Source organism: Anguilla anguilla, chromosome 6 (genome assembly GCF_013347855.1).
Source record: "Anguilla anguilla isolate fAngAng1 chromosome 6, fAngAng1.pri, whole genome shotgun sequence".
NCBI classification, from domain to species: Eukaryota; Metazoa; Chordata; class Actinopteri; order Anguilliformes; family Anguillidae; genus Anguilla; species Anguilla anguilla.
Genome location: NC_049206.1, coordinates 6,552,166 through 6,572,165, shown reverse-complemented (window position 1 = coordinate 6,572,165; position 20,000 = coordinate 6,552,166). Strand labels below are relative to the sequence as shown.

General features: G+C 49.1%; 1 protein-coding gene and 1 long non-coding RNA gene across 4 annotated transcripts in view; both read left to right on the top strand.

The window, feature by feature from the left end:
- fgf12a (fibroblast growth factor 12a) overlaps window positions 1-9,375 on the top strand; it is a 44,315-nt gene extending 34,940 nt beyond the window's left edge. For all 3 annotated transcript variants that reach the window (XM_035421435.1, XM_035421434.1, XM_035421433.1), the window contains 2 exons: window positions 6,202-6,400; window positions 7,881-9,375. In XM_035421435.1, coding sequence (XP_035277326.1) covers window positions 6,202-6,400; window positions 7,881-7,996 — 315 coding nt within the window. In that variant the 3' untranslated portion in view covers window positions 7,997-9,375. The remainder of the gene's footprint in view (window positions 1-6,201; window positions 6,401-7,880) is intronic.
- Window positions 9,376-18,092: 8,717 nt separating this feature from the next.
- The window catches only part of LOC118229469, a 5,399-nt gene continuing 3,491 nt past the window's right edge, over window positions 18,093-20,000 (top strand). Inside the window, exon 1 of the long non-coding RNA XR_004765673.1 lies at window positions 18,093-18,165. This is a non-coding gene — a long non-coding RNA (uncharacterized LOC118229469). The remainder of the gene's footprint in view (window positions 18,166-20,000) is intronic.

Sequence of the window (20,000 nt, the reverse complement as noted above, 5' to 3'; positions counted from 1 at the left end):
CATAGCTCAGGAGGTAAGAGCGGTTGTCTGGCAGTCGGAGGGTTGCCGGTTCGATCCCCCGCCCTGGGGCGTGTCGAAGTGTCCCTGAGCAAGACACCTAACCCCTAACTGCTCTGGCGAATGAGAGGCATCAGTTGTAAAGCGCTTTGGATAAAAGCGCTATATAAACGCAGTCCATTTGCATATACTCGTAGGAAGCTGTGGAATGCAAACTCACCTGTGGGTTCCCGCGTGTCCCCAGGCAGAGTGGGGCCACCGCACGGCGCTCAGACGCCGGGCTGCTAACGTTCCTCAGAGCCGAGCCTCCCTTTCGCTTTTCGGGAGACGCTCCTCTCTCTGTCCGGCAGTTGATTAAAACTAAAACGGGCCTCAGTGGGATGAGACTAACCGCTCGTTTGACGTGAGCGCTGTTGGGGCGCGTAACTGCCTGTTCTGCTCATTAGCGGTCTGGGGTGCGCTAGCGCAGCTGAGAGCCGCGGCGTTTCGCTGTGAACGCAGAGCCGGGCCGTGCCTCATAAAAATATACGGCCTCTGTTCGTTTGGGGCGGCGGTTTGAGCGTAAATCTCCATTATCACTGAGGCTGCGGTGTGTAATTTCGGTCTAGATCTCTGCCCTCTGGATGTGGGTGGGCTGTGGAAGACTCAGGTTATAGTTCTTCTGTCAGTGATTTAGACTGTATATGTGAAGCTAGCTAGGCATGACACTGTGTGTCCCAAGCGGTGTTCCAGCACAAAACCCCGCCCCCCAGCCAGGCTGGGCTGTGCTTGAGGGTACAGTCATTCCATCGGTGATTTAGACTGTATATATGAAGCATAGTTTGTCAATGGGGAGCTCCTCCCTTGGTAATTTGAGCCGTGCGTCAAGTACAATGCTCCACTCAAAGCCCCCCCCCCCCCCCCCCCAGCAGTGATTGGCAGTGTTCCAGCGCAAAGCCCCGCCCCCCAGCCAGGCCGGGGCTGTGTTTCAGTTCAAGGCTCCGCCCCCCCAGCAGTGATTGACTGTGTTCCAGCACAAAGCCCAGCCCCCCTAGCAGTGATTGGCAGTATTCCAGCACATAACCCCCCCCCCCCCCCCAGATGGGCAGGGGCTGTGTTTCAGTTCCAGGCTCCGCCCCCCCCCCCAGCAGTGATTGGCTGTGTTCCAGCACAAAGCCCCCCCCATCAGTGATTGGCAGTGTTCCAGCACATAACCCCCGCCCCCCCCCCCCCCCCCCCCCCAAGACGGGCCGGGGCTGTGTTTCAGTTCAAGGCTCCGCCCCCCCATCAGTGATTGGCAGTGTTCCAGCACTAAGCCCCCCCCCTCCCCGCTGTGTTTCACTTGGCTCGTAGGGGAAGCTGGGTGCCCTTCCTGTACCTCCAATGTGACTGAGGCAGCAGTCTAGACAGCTGTCTCGCTCAGCTGCCTGGGAGCTACCTGCTGAATAATAATGCCCGTGCTTCTCCTCCCAAAATGAGGGGGCGTTCGGCCACCGGGGCGCCCTGCGCTCCACTCACTTACTCCCTCGCCCCCGTAGGTTTTTGGAGTGATTCGTCCCGGATGAATCTGGTGTCCGTTTACCCATGTCCTCCTGCGAAAAGGGCAAAACATGAGTTTAAGTATTTAATTTAATTTTTTTTTTTTTGGCATTGTACAAATATCTTGAAAAAATATTTTTCATAAAATATTACTTGTGTCATTTTTTTTTTTTTTGAATGTTCCAGGTTCCAGCATGACGGAATTTATGGTTCTTGAGATTAAGACCAAGGACTCATGTCCCCTGCAGGGGACAGAAATGAATTGGCGGGAACATTAGTGTTCCAGTCACCCTGTTTCTGCTCTCAATGTTAAATTCATCCTTCAAGTTTAAGGTTGTTGTATTTTTTGCACATAACCGTTGGCATATATAAGCAAATATTTCAGAGTATGAAAGCATTCCTAATTGATGGAAGTAATTGTAGAATGTATTGCCAAAATTACTGTTGTTTCCCATTTAAAAAGTTTCCCATTTATCACCCCGACCTTGATATTTGATATTTTGTAGTGGTGGGAGTGGCCAATTATCGCCCCCCCCCCCCGCCCCCCCCCACTACAGAATATCAAATATCAGACCAGGATGGCGGCATGCTGGCATGCACCGGAACTGACTATTGCAACGAAAACATAAGCTGCATATTTTGAAAACAAATTCCTGATGTAAGATTTCCGCGCATCTGTTGTCATGTATTATTTTATTGCCAGGGTGACCCTGTGGGAATAACAGCGCGCGCTTCTCCGTAGCCGGTGGTGGGGGGTGGCGGTGTGCGGGGTGGGGGGTGGGGGTGTCCCGGGGGGGGGGGGGGGGGGGGTGTCTCCTGTGTATCAGCATCCGAGTGTTATCCAGTGACTAGCGCGAAGTCTATCCACCTGCCACTGAGCGAGCTTTCTGCTTCCTGGCTGTCATCACCCTCTCCCTAGGATTAGCTATCAAACACTTCCTAACGCCTTCCAGAGAGAGCGTCACATTTAATTCCCCCCTGTTCTGCTTAGATGTGGCTGCTGATGCTTGACAGTGGTAAATGAATCCAGCGCTATTAGCAAGAGAGCAGCAGAACAAACAACAACAAAAAAAACAGGCTAATAATTTAAGTCGTATTGGATGAAAAGTACCCAGATTATTTTCTGATGTTGCCCAGAAAGCCAGCCAGGCTGGTTGTGTTAGCGGGGCATTTGTTTTTATTTAGGCTTCAGTGAATGCCCGGGGGGTGGGGGGGGGGGTGGCGGTAGAGGTGCCTGTGTGGGTAGATATCCAGCAGAAGAAAAAAAGTTTGCTTTTTTGACATTATTGCAGAAAAAATATTTCCAAAAATCGAATTTATTTTACTTTTGTTGAACGTCCCTTGTAGTGTAGGCTTCAGCATGGCGGAATGTATGTGTCTTGAGATTTAGTCCCGAGGCTCATTACCCAAAGCCTAACTCTAACTCTTACTCAAAACCCAAACCCTATCCTAAACCTAACACTTAACCCTACCCTAATCCTAACCTCGACTCATTAAGGTTTCTTAATATATTTCCAGGTCATAGGAGGATATTGTGTGCAGTATTTCATATAATTAAATGGATGGTAAATGGACTGCATTTATATAGCGCTTTTATCCAAAGCGCTTTACAATTGATGCCTCTCATTCGCCAGAGCAGTTAGGGGTTAGGTGTCTTGCTCAAGGACACTTCGACATGCCCAGGGCGGGGTTTGAACCGGCAACCCTCCGACTGCCAGACAATCGGTCTTACCTCCTGAGCTATGTCGTAGCATATTGTACATCGGGGAGGAGCACTGGGAAATGGCTGTTATTTGAGTCTGGTCGTTTGCATGCTGCTGGACAGTAGAGGGGTATTTTCCCTCCGGTCAGGGTTGTGGTTGCACGTTCGTGGTCAGCTGGGCAGTAGTGCGAGGGGATGGCTTTATCTGCGCAGTCAGAGTCTGCTTGCCCTGAACGACCTCCCTGGCTGCCGCTGGTGTACCGTGTCAGACAGGACAGATCTGACCCCCCCCCCGCGGTCGCAAAGACGAGGAGCGGCTGCTTCCTGACAGGATGTCAGCGGCCCCGATAACTCCCCGCTGACCGCCACACATCCCCCATGCTGATTGGCTGCTCCACTCAGGTGTGGTAGAGGGAGGCGGCCGCACAGCAGGACCAGAGCCAAAGCAAACACACGCAGAAATACACCTGAAGAGCTGATAGATCAGGGCACATGCACATGCATATGCACACACACACTCACACACACACACACACACACACACACACACACGCGCGCGCGTGCGCGTATGCACACACACACTCACACACACACATACATGAATACGCACACACGCACACACACGCGCATGCACACACACGCATGCGCGCGCACACATGCATACGCACACACGCCCACACACACGCACACGTGCACACACGCACCCACCCAAATGTAAAGCAAGGCAGTATAAAAAGGTGCTGTACAGTAGGTGGTGGGGCCAGCCGCTGCCAGACCTAGAACATACTGTACAACATACTGCACCGGAGAACAAACATACTGTACATAAATTCATATGTACTCTTTTTGTCTCATCTAATCTCATCTCTCTCTCTTGCTCTCTCTCTCTCTCTCTCTCTCTCTCTCGGTCCCTCAGTGATGTTATATAATGGTTACATAAGCAGAAATGAAACAGAACTTTTTTTCAGAGACTGTCTACAGAGACCCAAGACAAGATACCCCACTTTCTGAACCATTCCGAAGAATAGAATAATATTACAGTACGCAATATTGCTGAGAAAGCGACAGCAAATTTTTTTCAAGTGTTTCCAATCACACGGCTCGGTGCAGTTTGTTTGACTGAGAAACGTCCAGACTGACACACACTGTAGACACTCGAGACTGACACACACTGTAGACACTCGAGACTGACACACACTGTAGACACTCGAGGCTGACCAAAGCCATGATAGCTGACAGCTATTCAGAACAAACCTCCTCTCTTTCACATGACCGTGTTATTTTAGTTGTGCCGTGTGTTGTGCTGCAGAATTCCCAGGGAATGTGCGGGAAAACTTTCCCTTTTGAACAGCAGCTGAAGAGCTGAAGTATTCATAAAGGGAGGGAGGGAGCGCGCTGGAAGGAAGATTTATTAATTCTTCATGGCTGAGTTTGTCAACAAAGAAAACGGCTGCGTGAGGCACAACAGCAGTTGAAGACATGTACCGAATGTGCCTCTGTTTGCATGCATTAAACATGAGGATTTCTGCTGCGGTGGCACGACAACCTTTCAGCCTGTGCGGTCTGCCTCGTTGTCACACGGCAGGTGTGGGTAAAAAAGAAAACCTAATTTAATTTACCAAAAAATGCTTTGTGAGGGATGAGGAAATTGTGCGAGTTATTTTAAAGAGCGGGTGTTGGCTTTGCGTCGGACGGAAAATCACCAGCTCAAATGGCTGCTGTGGTCGCTGCCAAGGGGCAGCATTGCAGCTAATGGGCCTAGAATGTTAAAGAATATTTGGTTCCGGAATCTGCAGCAATTTATTTACTCTGTGAAATAGCGCTCAGACCAGGGGCCAGTAGCACCAGCTGTAAATTAAGCACATTCAAATTGCGTCTTCAGAATTGGCAAGATATTAGAAAAGTACCCGACTTTAAATGCTAAGTAGCCAGAGCAATTATACAAAGTGCACCTTGCTCTTGGCGGATTCTTTCCACTTTCAAAGCAAATCTTGTTGCCCATTTTTATGTCATTCATTTAGTTAAATGTGACCATGGCAACCCCATATACCTGCTGAAAAAGTCTGCCACATTGTATAACGAGGAACAGAGCTGGCAGTTGTATTGTTCAGGATTGGTGGCATGGACGTATGCATTTTTGTTTTTGAGTGTGCACTTGCTATGTTGAGTACCAGTGTGAGTGTGCACTTGTGGTTTTAAGTATCAGAGTGTGAGTGTGCACTTGTTTTAAGTATCAGAGTGTGAGTGTGCACTTGTGGTTTTAAGTATCAGAGTGTGAGTGTGCACTTGTGATGAGAGTCCGACTATGAGTGTGCACTTGTGGTTTTGAGAGTGCGTGACTGTATGCATTTGTATTGTTGCCTGTGTGAGTGTGCACTTACGCTGTTGAAGATTAGAGTTTGAGTGTGCGCTCATAGTTATTTATGAGTATCAGTGTGTGAATGTGCACTCATGAGTATCAGTGTGTAAGTGTGCACTCATGTTGCTGAAGATTAGAGTCTAAGTGTGCGCTCGTGCTCATGAGTACCAGTGTGTAAGTGTGCACTCATGTTGTCGATGATTGGAGTTTGAGTGCACTCTCATACTTACGAGTATCAGTGTGTCAGAGCTTTGGTGGGGAACAGCGTAGGCTAAGAAGGTAGGGGCACTCCAAGCTACTTTCCTTTGTTCTTCTTTTCAGTTTTCTTTATGTTCTTTAGTCAATCCAGACAGAGCAGTGGATTTAGATGAGAATGTACTGCTCTGTTTCGATTGACTAAAGAACCAAAAGAGAATTTAAATGAAGAGAAAAGCATTTTTTTTTTGCCTTGCAGTTCCTATAATTTCTTACCTTATACTCTTTTTTTATTCGCATCCAGTTCATTTCATTGGGTAATCTATTGTTTATTTATTGATCCACAGAGCACCGCGTGCCCCGTTTGGGACACAGTTTAGCACGTGCATGCATTGTCCGTGGTCTGACCTGGTCTCTGTGATGTCCCCAGGAAATGTTCACTCCCGAGTGTAAGTTCAAGGAGTCCGTGTTCGAGAACTACTACGTCATCTACTCGTCCACCGTGTACCGGCAGCAGGAGTCCGGCCGGGCCTGGTTCCTGGGCCTCACCAAGGAAGGGCAGGTGATGAAGGGGAACAGGGTGAAGAAGACTAAGCCCTCCTCGCATTTCGTGCCCAGACCCATAGAAGGTCAGTCCGCCTGTCTGTAGCAGACCTCTAGACCTCTTTTATCTTTGGAGTGAAACCCAACCCATGCAGCTTCCAACTCCTGTGTCTGTGCTGCTGTCCTTAGTGTCAGTGCTGCTGGTTCTAGTGTCTGTGCTGCTAGTTCTAGTGCCAGTGCTGCTAGCTTTACTGTCAGTGCTGCTGATTCTAGTGTCAGTGCTGCTAGTGTGAGTGTCAGTCACACTTGCTCTGGTGTCAGTGCTGCTAGTTCTAGTGTCAGTGCTGCTGGTTCTTGTGCCAGTGCTGCTAGTTTTTGTGTCAGTGCTGCTAGTTGTAGTGTCAGTGCTGCTAGTTTTTGTGTCAGTGCTGCTAGTTGTAGTGTCAGTTCTGCTAGCTTTAGTGTCAGTGCTACTGGTTCTATTGTCAGTGCTACTAGTTCTAGTGTCAGTGCTGCTAGTTCTAGTGTCAGTGCTGCTAGCTTTAGTGTCAGCGCTGCTAGTTCTATTGTCAGTGCTACTAGTTCTAGTGTCAGTGCTGCTAGCTTTCGTGTCAATGCTGCTAGTTCTAGTGTCAGTGCTGCTGGTTCTTGTGCCAGTGCTGCTAGTTTTTGTGTCAGTGCTGCTAGTTGTAGTGTCAGTGCTGCTAGTTTTTGTGTCAGTGCTGCTAGTTGTAGTGTCAGTTCTGCTAGCTTTAGTGTCAGTGCTACTGGTTCTATTGTCAGTGCTACTAGTTCTAGTGTCAGTGCTGCTAGTTCTAGTGTCAGTGCTGCTAGCTTTAGTGTCAGCGCTGCTAGTTCTATTGTCAGTGCTACTAGTTCTAGTGTCAGTGCTGCTAGCTTTCGTGTCAATGCTGCTAGTTCTAGTGTCAGTGCTGCTAGCTTTAGTGTCAGCGCTGCTAGTTCTATTGTCAGTGCTACTAGTTCTAGTGTCAGTGCTGCTAGCTTTCGTGTCAATGCTGCTAGTTCTAGTGTCAGTGCTGCTAGCTTTAGTGTCAGCGCTGCTAGTTCTAGTGTCAGTGCTGCTAGCTCTAGTGTCAATGCTGCTAGTTCTAGTGTCAGTGCTGCTACCTTTTGTGTCAGTCATCCTAGCTCTTGTGTCTGTGCTGCTAGTTCTAGAGTCTGTGCTCCTAGTTCTAGTGTCAGTGCTGCTAACTTCAGTGCTTCTAGTGCGAGTATCCGCCGTCCTACCTGTAGGGTCTGTGCTGTTAGTTAGAGTAACCATGTTGCTGACTCTAGCATGACCTTTTCTCTTGTGCCAGTGGCATCAGTTATACAGAGACTGATATATCTGCATTGACTAAATATTATGACTAAATATTATTGTTCAGAGAAGCATTAAGAGAATGAGATTAATATCCTGCCTGTACACTGGAAGACTTTTAGAAAATGTCTTCTCTAAGTAATCAATATCAGACTCAGTGGTGATCTCTCTCTCTCTCTCTCTCTCTCCCTCCTTCTCTCTCCTTCTCTCTCTCCCCCATCCTTTTGTACTTGTCTCCTCCACAGTTTGCATGTACAGAGAGCCGTCACTGCATGAAATCGAGGAGAAGCAGCGTTCGAGGAAAAGTTCAGGGACTCCCACTATGAACGGAGGCAAAGTGGTCAATCAGGAAGCCACATAGCAGGACCTGGAGTCACCTCCTCCTCCTCCTCTTCCTCCTCCTCCTCCTCCTCTTCCTCCTCTTCCTCTTCCCTGTCCTACGCCTCCTTGCGACCGGAACTCCTGCATTTCTTACACCACGTGCAATGGAACAATGAAACATGGAACACGGAACACGGAAAAAAACCGGATCCTTCTTGCCTGTGAAACATTTTAGACGAAAATAGGGAAAAGAAATATTTTAAATCAGGACACTTAATTTACATTTTATGCAAAAGTCTGTGAAACACTGAAAAGTTAATCTCATAACTATATTTAACATTATATAAGCTTTAAACCATGTTAGAATTTTCACTGCTTCTTTTCTGAATGCATCAGATCTTTCACCTGCCTTCATGTGTTGCTAAAATTATCATGTGTAATATTATTCTTATTGTTATTATGAATGATTCCTCTTTCTTTTCCAGATTAATTTTGTGTTTTGGACTGCAGTTTGTGCTCACCCTTTGAGGGTTCTCTGTTTGGGAAAATTGATGAAGTTGTGCCAGTACTCCGTGTGTGCATGTGTGTGTGTGTGTGTGTGTGAGAGTGCGTGTGTGTGTTGGGGGTGGGGGGGGGGGGGGTTTAACAGTTAACGCGCAGGTAGTGGGTGTGTGGGTGTCAGAGGTCAGAGGTCAGGTGGATAGGGGTGGGGTGGGAGTCAGGCCAGGTTACGGTCCGATGTCAGGTGGGTAGGGGTCAGTTGAAGGTCAGATAAAGTTGAGGTCAGAAGAATGGTGGGTAGCGTGCCTCGGGATCATGGAGAATTAGGGTCAGAGGTCATGTGAATAGGCACTGGGCATGGAGGGGAGGTCAGATGATCTAGGGACCAGAAGACAGGTATACGGGTCTCAGACGGATCCAGGGAATTAGGGTTCCAGTTCAGGGTGGATCGCGTCAGAGAGGGGAACGTGTCCGTCAGAAGCGAGCGGGACCTGCTGGAGCAGGGAGTGGGAGGGTCAGACCCATGTCACAGAGTGGGCGGAGTCAATGAGGTCACAGTAGTTTTGTCATAGCGAGGGTTTCTATTCCTCTGGCCGCTCCTGGTCCATTCTGCAATTGCCTAGCCTGTGAGCTGCCTGGATTTTGAGGGGAGGGATGGGGGGGGGGGGGGGGGGGGGTCTGGTGACCCCTGCATTGCCAGGGTCCCGCGGGAGGACGGCCCGGTCTGGTCCCGTGAGCGCTGAGTCAGGGGAGAGGGGGGCAGCACAATGACCCCCCCCCAATTTTCTCACCGGCCTGCTGGCCTCTGTAATCTCAGGGAGAAAAGGTCCCGGCCCAGGAGAGGAGACTGTTAATAACGCCCCTAAAAACGGCAGACCCGTCCCACTGCACATTTACGGGACTCTGGGCTCGGGGGTGGGGGGCGGGGCGGGGCGGGGCGGGTAGGGGAGGGGGGCGGGGACGTGAGGGGGGAGAGGGGAGGGTTCTCTGTGTGCAAATACGCTCATGATCGGTCCAATGTCTTCCATTTGAGAACAAGGGGTGCCCGATCCCACTCAATCCAATACGAAAGAGGGATGGAAAGAGAGAACGGTGGATTAATGGAGGGAGGAAATGAAAGAAAAAGTGAGTGGATTGTCTGTCGCACGGACGACCACCGGTATGCAAAGGTGTTTTTTGTTTTGTTTTTTTCGATTAAACTTATTATTTGTGTTTGTACCTTATATAAACACCTTCATATATGCATTATGAAAAAGAAGAAAAATATTTAGATTAAGCTGCAGAATGAACGAAAATGATTTGAAAATAAAAATATTATACCAAAAATCTCAGCCTTCATTTGAACATATCTTTACATAAATTCACACACACACACACACACACACACACACACACATCTTGCAAATGTTCGATAATAGAAAACTGGATATAACAGACCACCAAGGAATTCAAATTCAGAGATTTTGAATTCAGTTTATTAAAGTTTAATATGTGTCTGTCAATCTAACGTGGGCAACACGGTCCCTTGCTAGAAGACCTGAGACCTGCCCCGCCCACTTAATGTACCACACCTCTCCCCCCCCAGATATCAGACCCCTCCCCCTGTTCACCACAGTCTTCAGTGCTCCCCCACATCGCTTGGAAACATGGCGTCTGGCTTTGCTCACACTCTCACCCCAGCACCAATACCTTGAGTATTATTACTTGCTTTCTAAAGCAAGGTTCCTGTGGGTCCTTTTGAAAACCTTCACGTCTTGAATTTTCAGAAATGCAGTGCTTCAATTTTTCTGTTTTGTTTTTTTTGTGCCAGGCTTATGCCCGGATTGATTTTATTCATTTATTTATTTATTTTTAAATTGGTTAATGCATTTTATCACAGTCTTACTGTAGTTCAGTATGTACCTCCAAGGAGCAGGAGCGGCAATACAAGCGGTTGTGAATTTAATTGCATGCCGCTGTTTTCCAAAGCGTGTTGTCTCTCTGATAAATTGGCTTGCGTTTGTAATGCGAAACCCCAAAGGCCTGTTCAAGGACCGGAAAGGAATATCGGCTTTTTAAAGTTTGCGCTCGCTCAGGCTGAGGTAGGAAGCCCGGGATAAAGCACCTCCTTTTTATTCTAAAAGCATCTGGTTTTTTTATTTTTATTTATTTTTTTGTTACTTTTAAGTTGTTTTCCTTTTCGATTGAATTATTCATTATTTTCAGAACGAGGTTCTGTGACCCCTCTCCATCCGGTCCACCCAGTCCTCGCAGCGCTCTCTCTCTCTCCAGCGACCCCCAAAACGCCCTTCTGGGGGGGCGATACGGGCGTGCGTGCGCCCCCTAACCGCGCGGTGGCATCCACGTCGGCCCTGGCGAGGAGAAAATTCGCCATCGGATTCCGAATTCCGGGCACGGCGGTTTTTTCCGTGTTCGGGGTGCGGCCTGCACTCAGGCGGGGGGGGGGGGGGGGGGGGGGGGGTGGCAGGAAGATTGGATTGCGTTTGAGAGGACGCCGCTGTCCGCCCCGGTCGCTAGGTGACTGGGGTAGGCCAGCGCGCGGGACGCTCGCGCTCTCGCTGATTGGAGCTGAAGGTGGAGGACACCGGCGGTTTCATCCAGGGAGCGTTCAAATGAAATTTGAACAAACGCACAGTTTAAAATCGTACGGTGGCGGGAGGCTCTTAATTTTGATCACTGACATTTTGTCTTATTTATTAGGCACCATCAGTGTACAGTGTGTGTGTGTGTGTGTCTGTGTGATTGTCTGTATGTATATAGATCATAAACCAGGATTTGTGATCATAGACCAGGGTGGGACCCCTGATTTTTGAGTGTACCAATCAAAAACTGGGTGTGCCTAAGGTACACAGGACCCAGTGTGGGACTGGCACTGCCTGGCACTTTGCCTGACAAGGAGTTAATGTAGCTGTGAGCTACAGCAAGAACTGAATGAAACCCACCAGGGCAGTGGAACACCACTGATGTTGCTGAAGGTGGCAAAGCTGACTTTGTAGAGTAGGAAGCATCTCAAGGCGGTGACATTGACAGACATTGATTCAGCAGCCGCCCAATCAGCCGCTTCCAATCCTGCTCCTGGAGATATACTGTCTACTGTAGGTTTTCACTCCAACCCTGACAGAGCACACCTCATTCAGCAGCTGGAGATCTCATTGAGCTGCTAATTAGCAGAACCAGGCGTGCCAAATTAGTGCTGCAATGAAAACCTACAGGACGATAGATCTCCAGGAACAGGGGTCTTGGGCAGCTCCCGCGTTGATCGACAGGTTGTCAGGCGATGGGGTCGCATTATGTGGATCACAGGTGAGAGAGCCAATCACGCGCTTCCAGACCTACTGGTTAACACATAAAAGGGTGGAGCGCCATCGCCGTGCTCTGGATCGACCAGCTCTCGGAACCTGAGGGAGCTCAGCTGGGTCCGTTCCGCTACGAATACTGGACAGCATGCAACGCTAACAACATTTGCTATGAAAGCTATGAACAAAATTTTTTTTTTTTTTAAACACCGGGGATGCGGGATTCTGCTCGGCGGGTAGATCCCGCGGCTGATTCGTACTTGGGGACCTCTTTCAGCAGCGCGCGCCGAGGACGGGTCACGAAGGCTCGTTGCGATCAATCAGCTAATTAAAGCTCATTGCCGCAGCCCAGAGGAGCGGTAGCGTGGAGCTGAATCCTCTTCTCTCTCACCTTTTATGCCAAAGCCCCGAGGTGTGAACATGGCCTGAGTGTGACTGGAGCGTCCGGTTTGGCACAACCGCGCACGTTACGGCTTCCTTCTCAGTTTCCATCCCTCGCTCCTCTTCCTCTTTCTCTCAACCTCACTTCCTGAGGCTGTCCTGTGCCACCCTTTCTTTCATTCTGTCTCTCTTACCACCATCTCACTATCTCCGTCTCTCTCTCTCTCTCTTTCTCTCTCTCTCTTTTCCCATCTCCCCATGCTCTCTATCTCACTCTCTTTCAAATTACTTTTCTTTTTTTTTTCCTCAGTTCAATTTCAATCGCTGTATCGGCTCAGCAGGGGAAATATATCAGCAAAGTGCAGGCACTCTTATAGAGATAAGACTCAATCAGAAATCATAAATCTCTCCAAGACCTCTCCCTCTCTCTATCTCTCTAATTCAAATTCACATATTTCTCATTGACATGCCTCATTGACATCCCCTCTCTTCCTTGCTCTCTGTTCTATCAATCCCCCTCTCCCTCCCTCCCTCCCTCCCTCTTTTCTTTTTCCCTCTCCTTCTCTGTCCTTCTCTCCCTCTCTTTCTCTCTCTCTCTGTTTGGCATGAAGGACAACTCCTGTGGGTTTTTCCATTGTTTTTCTCATTGACGTCCCTCGGTCGTTCTATCACCCCCCCCCCCCCCTCACTTTTTTGTCTCACTCTCCTTCTCTGTCCCTCAGTCCCTCTCCCTCTCTTTCTCTCTGTTTTTTTCCATTTGTTTTTCCTTCTGTTTTACTCCAGAGAACACAGGGAAACTCCTTTCGCTTAGTAGAACGTGTTCCTCATTAAAACTAATTGGCCTGGAGGGTCTAATGAGTAAGATATAGGCTGCCTTTGATCTCCAGGAAAAAAAATAGAAGAAGCAAAACACATCCTTTAAATACATCTGCTGGTGGTTCGGGGATCAACAATTATGTTTTCTGAATCAACAATACAAAAATAGTACTGGATTACTTGGGACATTTTTTTTCCTTCTTTAAAAATACCAGAATGGCTAGAGAAATAGAAGAGGGTGAGGCAGAGAAAGAGAGGGGGAGCGTGTGAGAAAGAAAGAGGGAGAGGAAGTGACAACACACTATATATTCCTGAAATTAATACTGATTTTTGTAATAAATTCTGGATAAGATCATGTGCCAAGTGAAAATAATGTAATGTGTGATGTGCTTACAATGTACATGTGGTGCATATTGGACTCATTTAAACTCTGTTGGAGTTGAATTAACAGTGGACACTTGACAGTGTATCCTATCCTTATTTATGGTTGGACGCTTGTATCAGTGCCAGTAATGCGGTTATGTTTATGAAAGCATCTGTACCCATCAGTGTCAAAACCACCGATGCTGCGTTTATTCTGTGCGCTGTGTCTGAGCTGCATGCACCAGGCCAGCTCTGTTCCTAGAGAACTACTGTCCTGCAGGTTTCCATTTAAACCCTAATCTGGCACGTCTGATTCTGCTTATTGGCAGCTCGAGGCCATCCGTAGCTGTTGAGTGAGGTGCGGCTTTGTCACGTATGGAGTGAAAACCTACAGGAGGTGCAGATCTCCAGAAACAGGGGCGTGGGGCGGCCCTGGCCTGCAGTAACACTTCCACGGGACTCCTCCTGGCTGCTCTCAGATCAGTCGGTCGCCCCCCCCCCCCCCCCCTTCGGGCTCTGCGCTGATCTGAGAATTCCGCTCCCGTTCAGCTCCCCGCACGGCACGGCGCCAGACCAGGGGAAGCAGAGATTCTTACGAAAGGGCTTTTTCTCTCTACTTCCTCTCCTGGGAAACGTATCGCAAACTCCAGCAAAAATAAAGAGGACACCTCGTCGTCTGCCTCGTATCCGAATCTCAGATCTCAAACCTCTTGTTTTATATATATATATATATATTTTTTTTTTTTTTTCTGGTTTTGTTTTTTTATATATATATATATATTCTTTTATCCATTTATAATTGAAAAGCCTCCTGGTGAGGGTGGCGATCATTTCCCCCGAAACCTCTTCGTTCCGCTCGGCGTTCCGAGCGTCAGCATTGTGAGAGGGGAGCTATAGGAAAACGAGCGTCCGGAAGTTTCTGGCTCATAAATTAGCGACGACACGGGAAAGGACACGAGGCACCGGGGGGATCCTAATCGCCCGTTCCCTGAGGAGACGGACACATCAAAAAGACAATGAGGGGGATGGACGGAAGGGGTAATTGAAAGAGAAAAGCAGACGAGGCCTTTTAACTGAAAAAAAGAGAGATTCTCTGATTAGCTGTTTGACACTTTCTCTCCTTCCGCTGCTGCAGCAACTTAGTGTGTGCTCTAGCACCCCCTTTTGGGGGGACGGGTGAACTGCATTTAGCAATTATATTTTCACTGTCGTTCCTTTCCTACGGCACAGATATATATATATAACGGCGATAAAATGCAGCACTGTAGAGAAAGGCTGCAGCGTGGAGATAGGGCCCAGAGGTAGCAGGCCACTGCAGCACGGCAGGGACTTCAGCATCGGAGATTACGGTGTTATGTGGATTTAGCACCGGGGGCTGCGGTGTCACTGTGGATGAATTCACCACCATACTCACATCATTATGGAAATTAACAATATGTGTCAAAAAAACAGGAAGTACATCTACCGGAGATCACATCCAGTTACGACACTCGGTCAGGGCTGCCCAGCCGTGGTCCTGGAGAGCCAGTGGGTGGTTTTGGTCATCGCTAGGCACTCATCATCAGTTTGTGCAATTGAGTGCACAGCTAACTGCCCTCACCTGGTTTCCCTGGTCAGAATTGTGTGCTGATTTTAAGGCTAAAACTAAAAACCAGCCCCCAGCCCCCGCCCCCCCGGCACCCAAGTCCACCACCCCCCCAGCCCCCCAGCCCCCCAGCCCCCGAGTCCCCCCCTCCCCCCCCCTTGATTTTACCGTGTGGGCTGTCCTACTTGGATAGAGAAAGTCAGAGTAAGGTTTGGTAATAATATAAGTTAAATATATCACAGCATTCTATGTTACCTATTTCTCTATTTTTTAAAGTATCCTGAATTGTGACTGACAGTGGCATTATCTGACTGCTCTCTCCTTTTGAAATGTTCTCAGTGTGGCCACACGGGGGCGCCCTACTGCCGGTCATAAAACGCTGCACCTTCAGTTCCGGCAGTCAGTTCCAAGTCGCGTTTTTTTACGGACTTCGTAAAAAATAAAATATTTCCGGCCATTACCTTTACCGCCGGCTGTGTTGGCGCCCGGGCTCGGGCCTTTCATTCACAGCGTTAAGCACGCGGCACCCTCCTTCCGCGGTGTGAACTGCAGCCGGCCGGCGGTGCTGGGGAAGTCTCTGTTTCACACGGCAACATCCACCCCCCCCCCCCCCGTTTCTGTACGCCACCCGTACCTCAAATTCGGTCGGATCTGCAGCGTGCTTCCGCCCCTGTGGACATTACATCACAGGGCAGAGCAGACGTACTTATCCAGAGCGACTTACACACCTTCTTACATAGCATCTGTACTGCATCCATTTATACAGCTGGATATGTACTGGAGCAAATTCAGGTTAAGTGGCCTTGGCTCAAGGGTACAGCGGCAGCGCTCGATCTGGGAATCGAGCCTATGACCTTTTAGGTCACAAGCCCAGTTCCTGCACCTCACACCCCACCCCACACTGCACCTCAAATCCCACCTTTTTGGATCCAGCGCGTTCAACCCCTGTGGATAGACACCGAAAGTGTCTCCACGCCAAAAGCGCACCGGTATGGGCTTGATCAAATCCCGAATGTTCAGGTTCAGCAGAAATTGCTCGCGGAACGCAGATTTGGAAGAGCAACCTGTCTGGAGCTGAACCAAAGCCCTCCCCCCACCCACCCGCCCCCGTCCTGCCGCAGTGCCCCGCCCTGTTTCGCCTGACCCCACTCTGCCACGCCCTGCTATAATCTGCCCCGACCTGTTCTGCTCTGTCACAGGCCTCCCAAGCGAGGCCCTGCAAAATCATTTGAACCTGTGTCCGTTTCATGAACTCTGAAAATACGTCCTACCATGTACACACCCTGCCATGCCCCATGTTCTACCACACCCCAAAATGACACGCCCTGCCACACCCTGTTCCGTCACACCCCCCCGACCCTGCCGTGCCCAGTGAAACCACTAGAGGTCACTGTTTTCACACCGCTATTCCAGCGGAGGGAGTCCTCAATGCTCCGCCCCCTACCCCGCCTCCCGCCCCGCGGGGGTCAGGAAATGGCGGCTCACGCGGTTGAGTTAGCGCGAGGGAGGCGCTGAAAGGTGTCCTACGACACGGCCGGCCTTGTTGCACAGCAACACCTGGGCCTCATTAAGGGCTCTATTAAAAGCACGGGGCTTGCGCTAAAGACACAGGGACCGGGGGGTCCTGCTCCCCCCGCGCGTGTGTGTGTGTGTGTGTGTGTGTGTGTGCATGTGTGCGTGTGTGTGCGTGTGTGTGTGTCCGTGCGTGTGTGTGTGTGTGTGTGTGTGCGTGTGTGTGTGTGTGTGTGTGTGTGCGTGTGTGTGTCCCCGTGTGTGTGTGTGTGTGTGTGTGTGTGTGTGTGTGTGTGTGTGTGTGTGTGTGTGTGCGTGCGTGTGTGTGTGTGCGCGTGTGTGTGTGTGTGTGTGTGTGTGTGTGCGTGCGTGTGTGTGCGTGTGTGTGTGTGTGTGTGTGTGTGTGTGTGTGCGTGTGTGTGCGTGCATTGGCCACCTGTCCCACTGCTCGCTGACGCGTTTCCTCGAGAGCTCGCCACAGGTTTTGGGGGGGGGGGGGGGTTGTACCATGTGACCCAGCTAGCGCTGGCCACAGTGTTATCTTTGCCCTGTTGGTCTGGCAATAAGTGATTTGTCGGTGATGTTGGATTGTGAGGGACACATTCTGAAATTAGCAATAGGCCCACACGCAAACATGCTCGGACTGAGATATGTGCACGAGCATTCATACTCAAACACACACACACACAGAAACATGCACCTGTGCGCGTGTACACACACACACACACACACACCTCCGCACATGCAAGCACACACACACACACATTCAGGAAAAATAATTAAAACCAGAAGCATGATTATAAGTTTGATTTTATTCAAGCCCTGAATATTAACTTTGTACTTGAAAACAGCACACATGCATGTCAAATTCTAATCTCTAATGAGACTCAGTTAACCTGCCGCTCATGCAAAACCACCATGCAGGCTTGCACCCTTTATTTTATTACAGTAATCAAGTCGCCTACATTTCTGATGTGAACGGGCACATTGAATGCAGGGTATCCCGGCCCTCGACCGTCCCGGTCGCGGGGAGAGGGGGAGACACGAACACTCCCCCCCCCCCGGTCCGAAGCGCCGCCATCCCAAGCGTCTATATATAGCGCCCTGCGGCTATTTTCTCCCGAGTTGCTGGGATGATCTTAATATAACCGCGGCAATAAAAAAATAGCTGCTGGTCTGTTTGTATTTAAATATAGCGCTGGATCGGGAACCTCGTTGGGAACAGGGACGGGACGGGACGGGACGGGACGGGAGTGGCCGGGACCCCCTTGCCCTGGTGTGCGTGTGCGCCCTCACGCTTCATCAGGCCGGAAAAGGTGCGAGTATTTGGGGTGTCCCGTGTCATCCACACGCTTCGCCCAGCCATGGCGGGGGTCACTCTGACCCCTCTCACTCGGACGGGACCTGATCTCTGGGACAATTCTGGGTTTGGATGGGGGTGGGGGGGGGGGGGTGGTCCTACCCAGCTGCTCTCCCCCCCCCCAATTCTCCAGACGCCCCAGTGATCCCGGACTAACCCCATCTGGGTGATGGACCTGACAGTGGCCGAGAGAGAGAGAGAGAGAGGGACAGAGAGCAGTGGAAAATGGGCAGAAATGATGTCAGAGAAACGGAGCGCTCTGATTGGAGGAGAGGCTACCGAGGAGAGCCTATAAAACCACGAAAGTCCATACCGGGAACAAGCGAAAGAGGAAAACGGAGGAAGAAATTCCGAGAACTCCGTGTGGGAGTGTGCTACAGACCCACTGATCGAAGGTAAGGACCACTGCTGTATGAAGGTGTGTGAGAGTGTATATGGGCGTGAGTATATGGACATGCCCATGGATGACAGCGCGTATGTGTGTGTGTGAGTGTGTGTTTGTGTGTGCGTGTCTGTGTGCGTGTGTATGTGTGTGCGTCTGTGTGTGTCTCTGTGTGTGTGTGCGTGTCTGTGTGCGTGTGTATGTGTGTGCGTCTGTGTGTGTCTCTGTGTGTGCGTGTGTGTCTGTGTGCTTGTATGTGAACGTGTGTCTGTGTGCGCGTGTACACGTGCACGTGTGTGTGTATGTTTGTACATGAAAAGCACGTGAGCATTCGCACAAGCGCATGTGTGCTGTACTGAGCGCGCACGTCTTTGTTAGAGACTTCTGTGTGTATTTTTAGGAGCCACGGTTTCTGAATGGATTCATGTTGCCGGACGTTGTCTTTCACCTCAAAGTTCGGAAAGTTACCACAGAGTCCTGCAGTGGAAAGTTTAATCAACTCCCCCCAATCCCCACCCCCCCACTCCCCACACCTCACACCCTCACTCCAGAGGACAGGTCGTTGGTGTAAATTGATTTGGGGAATTCATTATGCCGATACAGATTTAGCGCAAAATAACAGAAACCGAAACGCCATCAAATTCAGCAATATTTTAAACACCTATTTGATCGCTGACTTTCAGCCCATTATAATTTTCTTTTTAAATTAATTAATGACCTCCAGGTGCACTAAACTAAAGCTGTGGTATGGATTTACATTTCTGCATCGTATGAGCAAGATTTCGCCCCAAACTGGGACATTTCATGGAGATCATTTAACTGGCACCTTTCTACTACATTATGTGAATAAAAAGAATCAGCCAGACCTCAGCCATCATTTACAAATGTCCGTTGACTGAAATCCATCTGAAGCATGACTAATGCTGAGCGAGCAATATATTATATCAATATAATTGTAATATATAATCATTTTGTAATAATTTAAAAATGTTGGAATATTTTTAATTTCTCAGTGAGATAGACTGAATTTTCTTGATTTTTACAGGAAAAGAAATTGTCTTGAATTGTGGTGTGAATTTCAATGTGTTCAGTGGTCTTGAATATTGGTTCTATTGAGTTTTATTGTACTGTATATAAGATCAATGAGGAAAGAATGTAGATGGTGAAATATGATAGATTCTTGTATATCTAGATATTGATAGGGAGGTACATATTGGCTGATGTTAATAGTTTATACTTATATGTTGGTGGGAAGGAATGACGCGTTGATATTGTACACTGGTTTGGAGGAACAACCTGTTATAAGTCCATGTAAGTGCTGACTGATAAGTAATAACTACAACTGACAGCATATGTTGGTGATGACTGATGATGAAGACTCACATATCCTTTCCGACTCTTGGCAGAAAAAAGGTGAGCCATTACATTTTTTTCCTTATTATAAGTGTCATGAGTGACAACAACAAAAAACATGTTGAAATGAAAATATTATCAAAAATATGCATAGTGGAATGTACTGTTCTTGAGATTTAGACCGAAGACTGATGTTCCCTACAGGGGGCAAAAATGAATTGCCCGGGTGTTGAGAGAACATAATATCCCACATACCCCAATTTGGCCCTTGAGACTGGCAGCACTGCTGGCTTCCCCTCTCACCTGGTGTTCCAGGTTTCTCGGTTCCTGGTAAGCGGGGAGCACCGAATACCGGCAGTATTTCTGGGTTTCAAGGACCAGTACCTTTGAACACCCCTTGTAGCGCGTGCTGGCGATGACAGAACCGACATGGCATGCGCGGTGAGGAAAGAGACAGAGCGGCAGAGTGCGTGCGCTAGACGGGACCCCATCGCC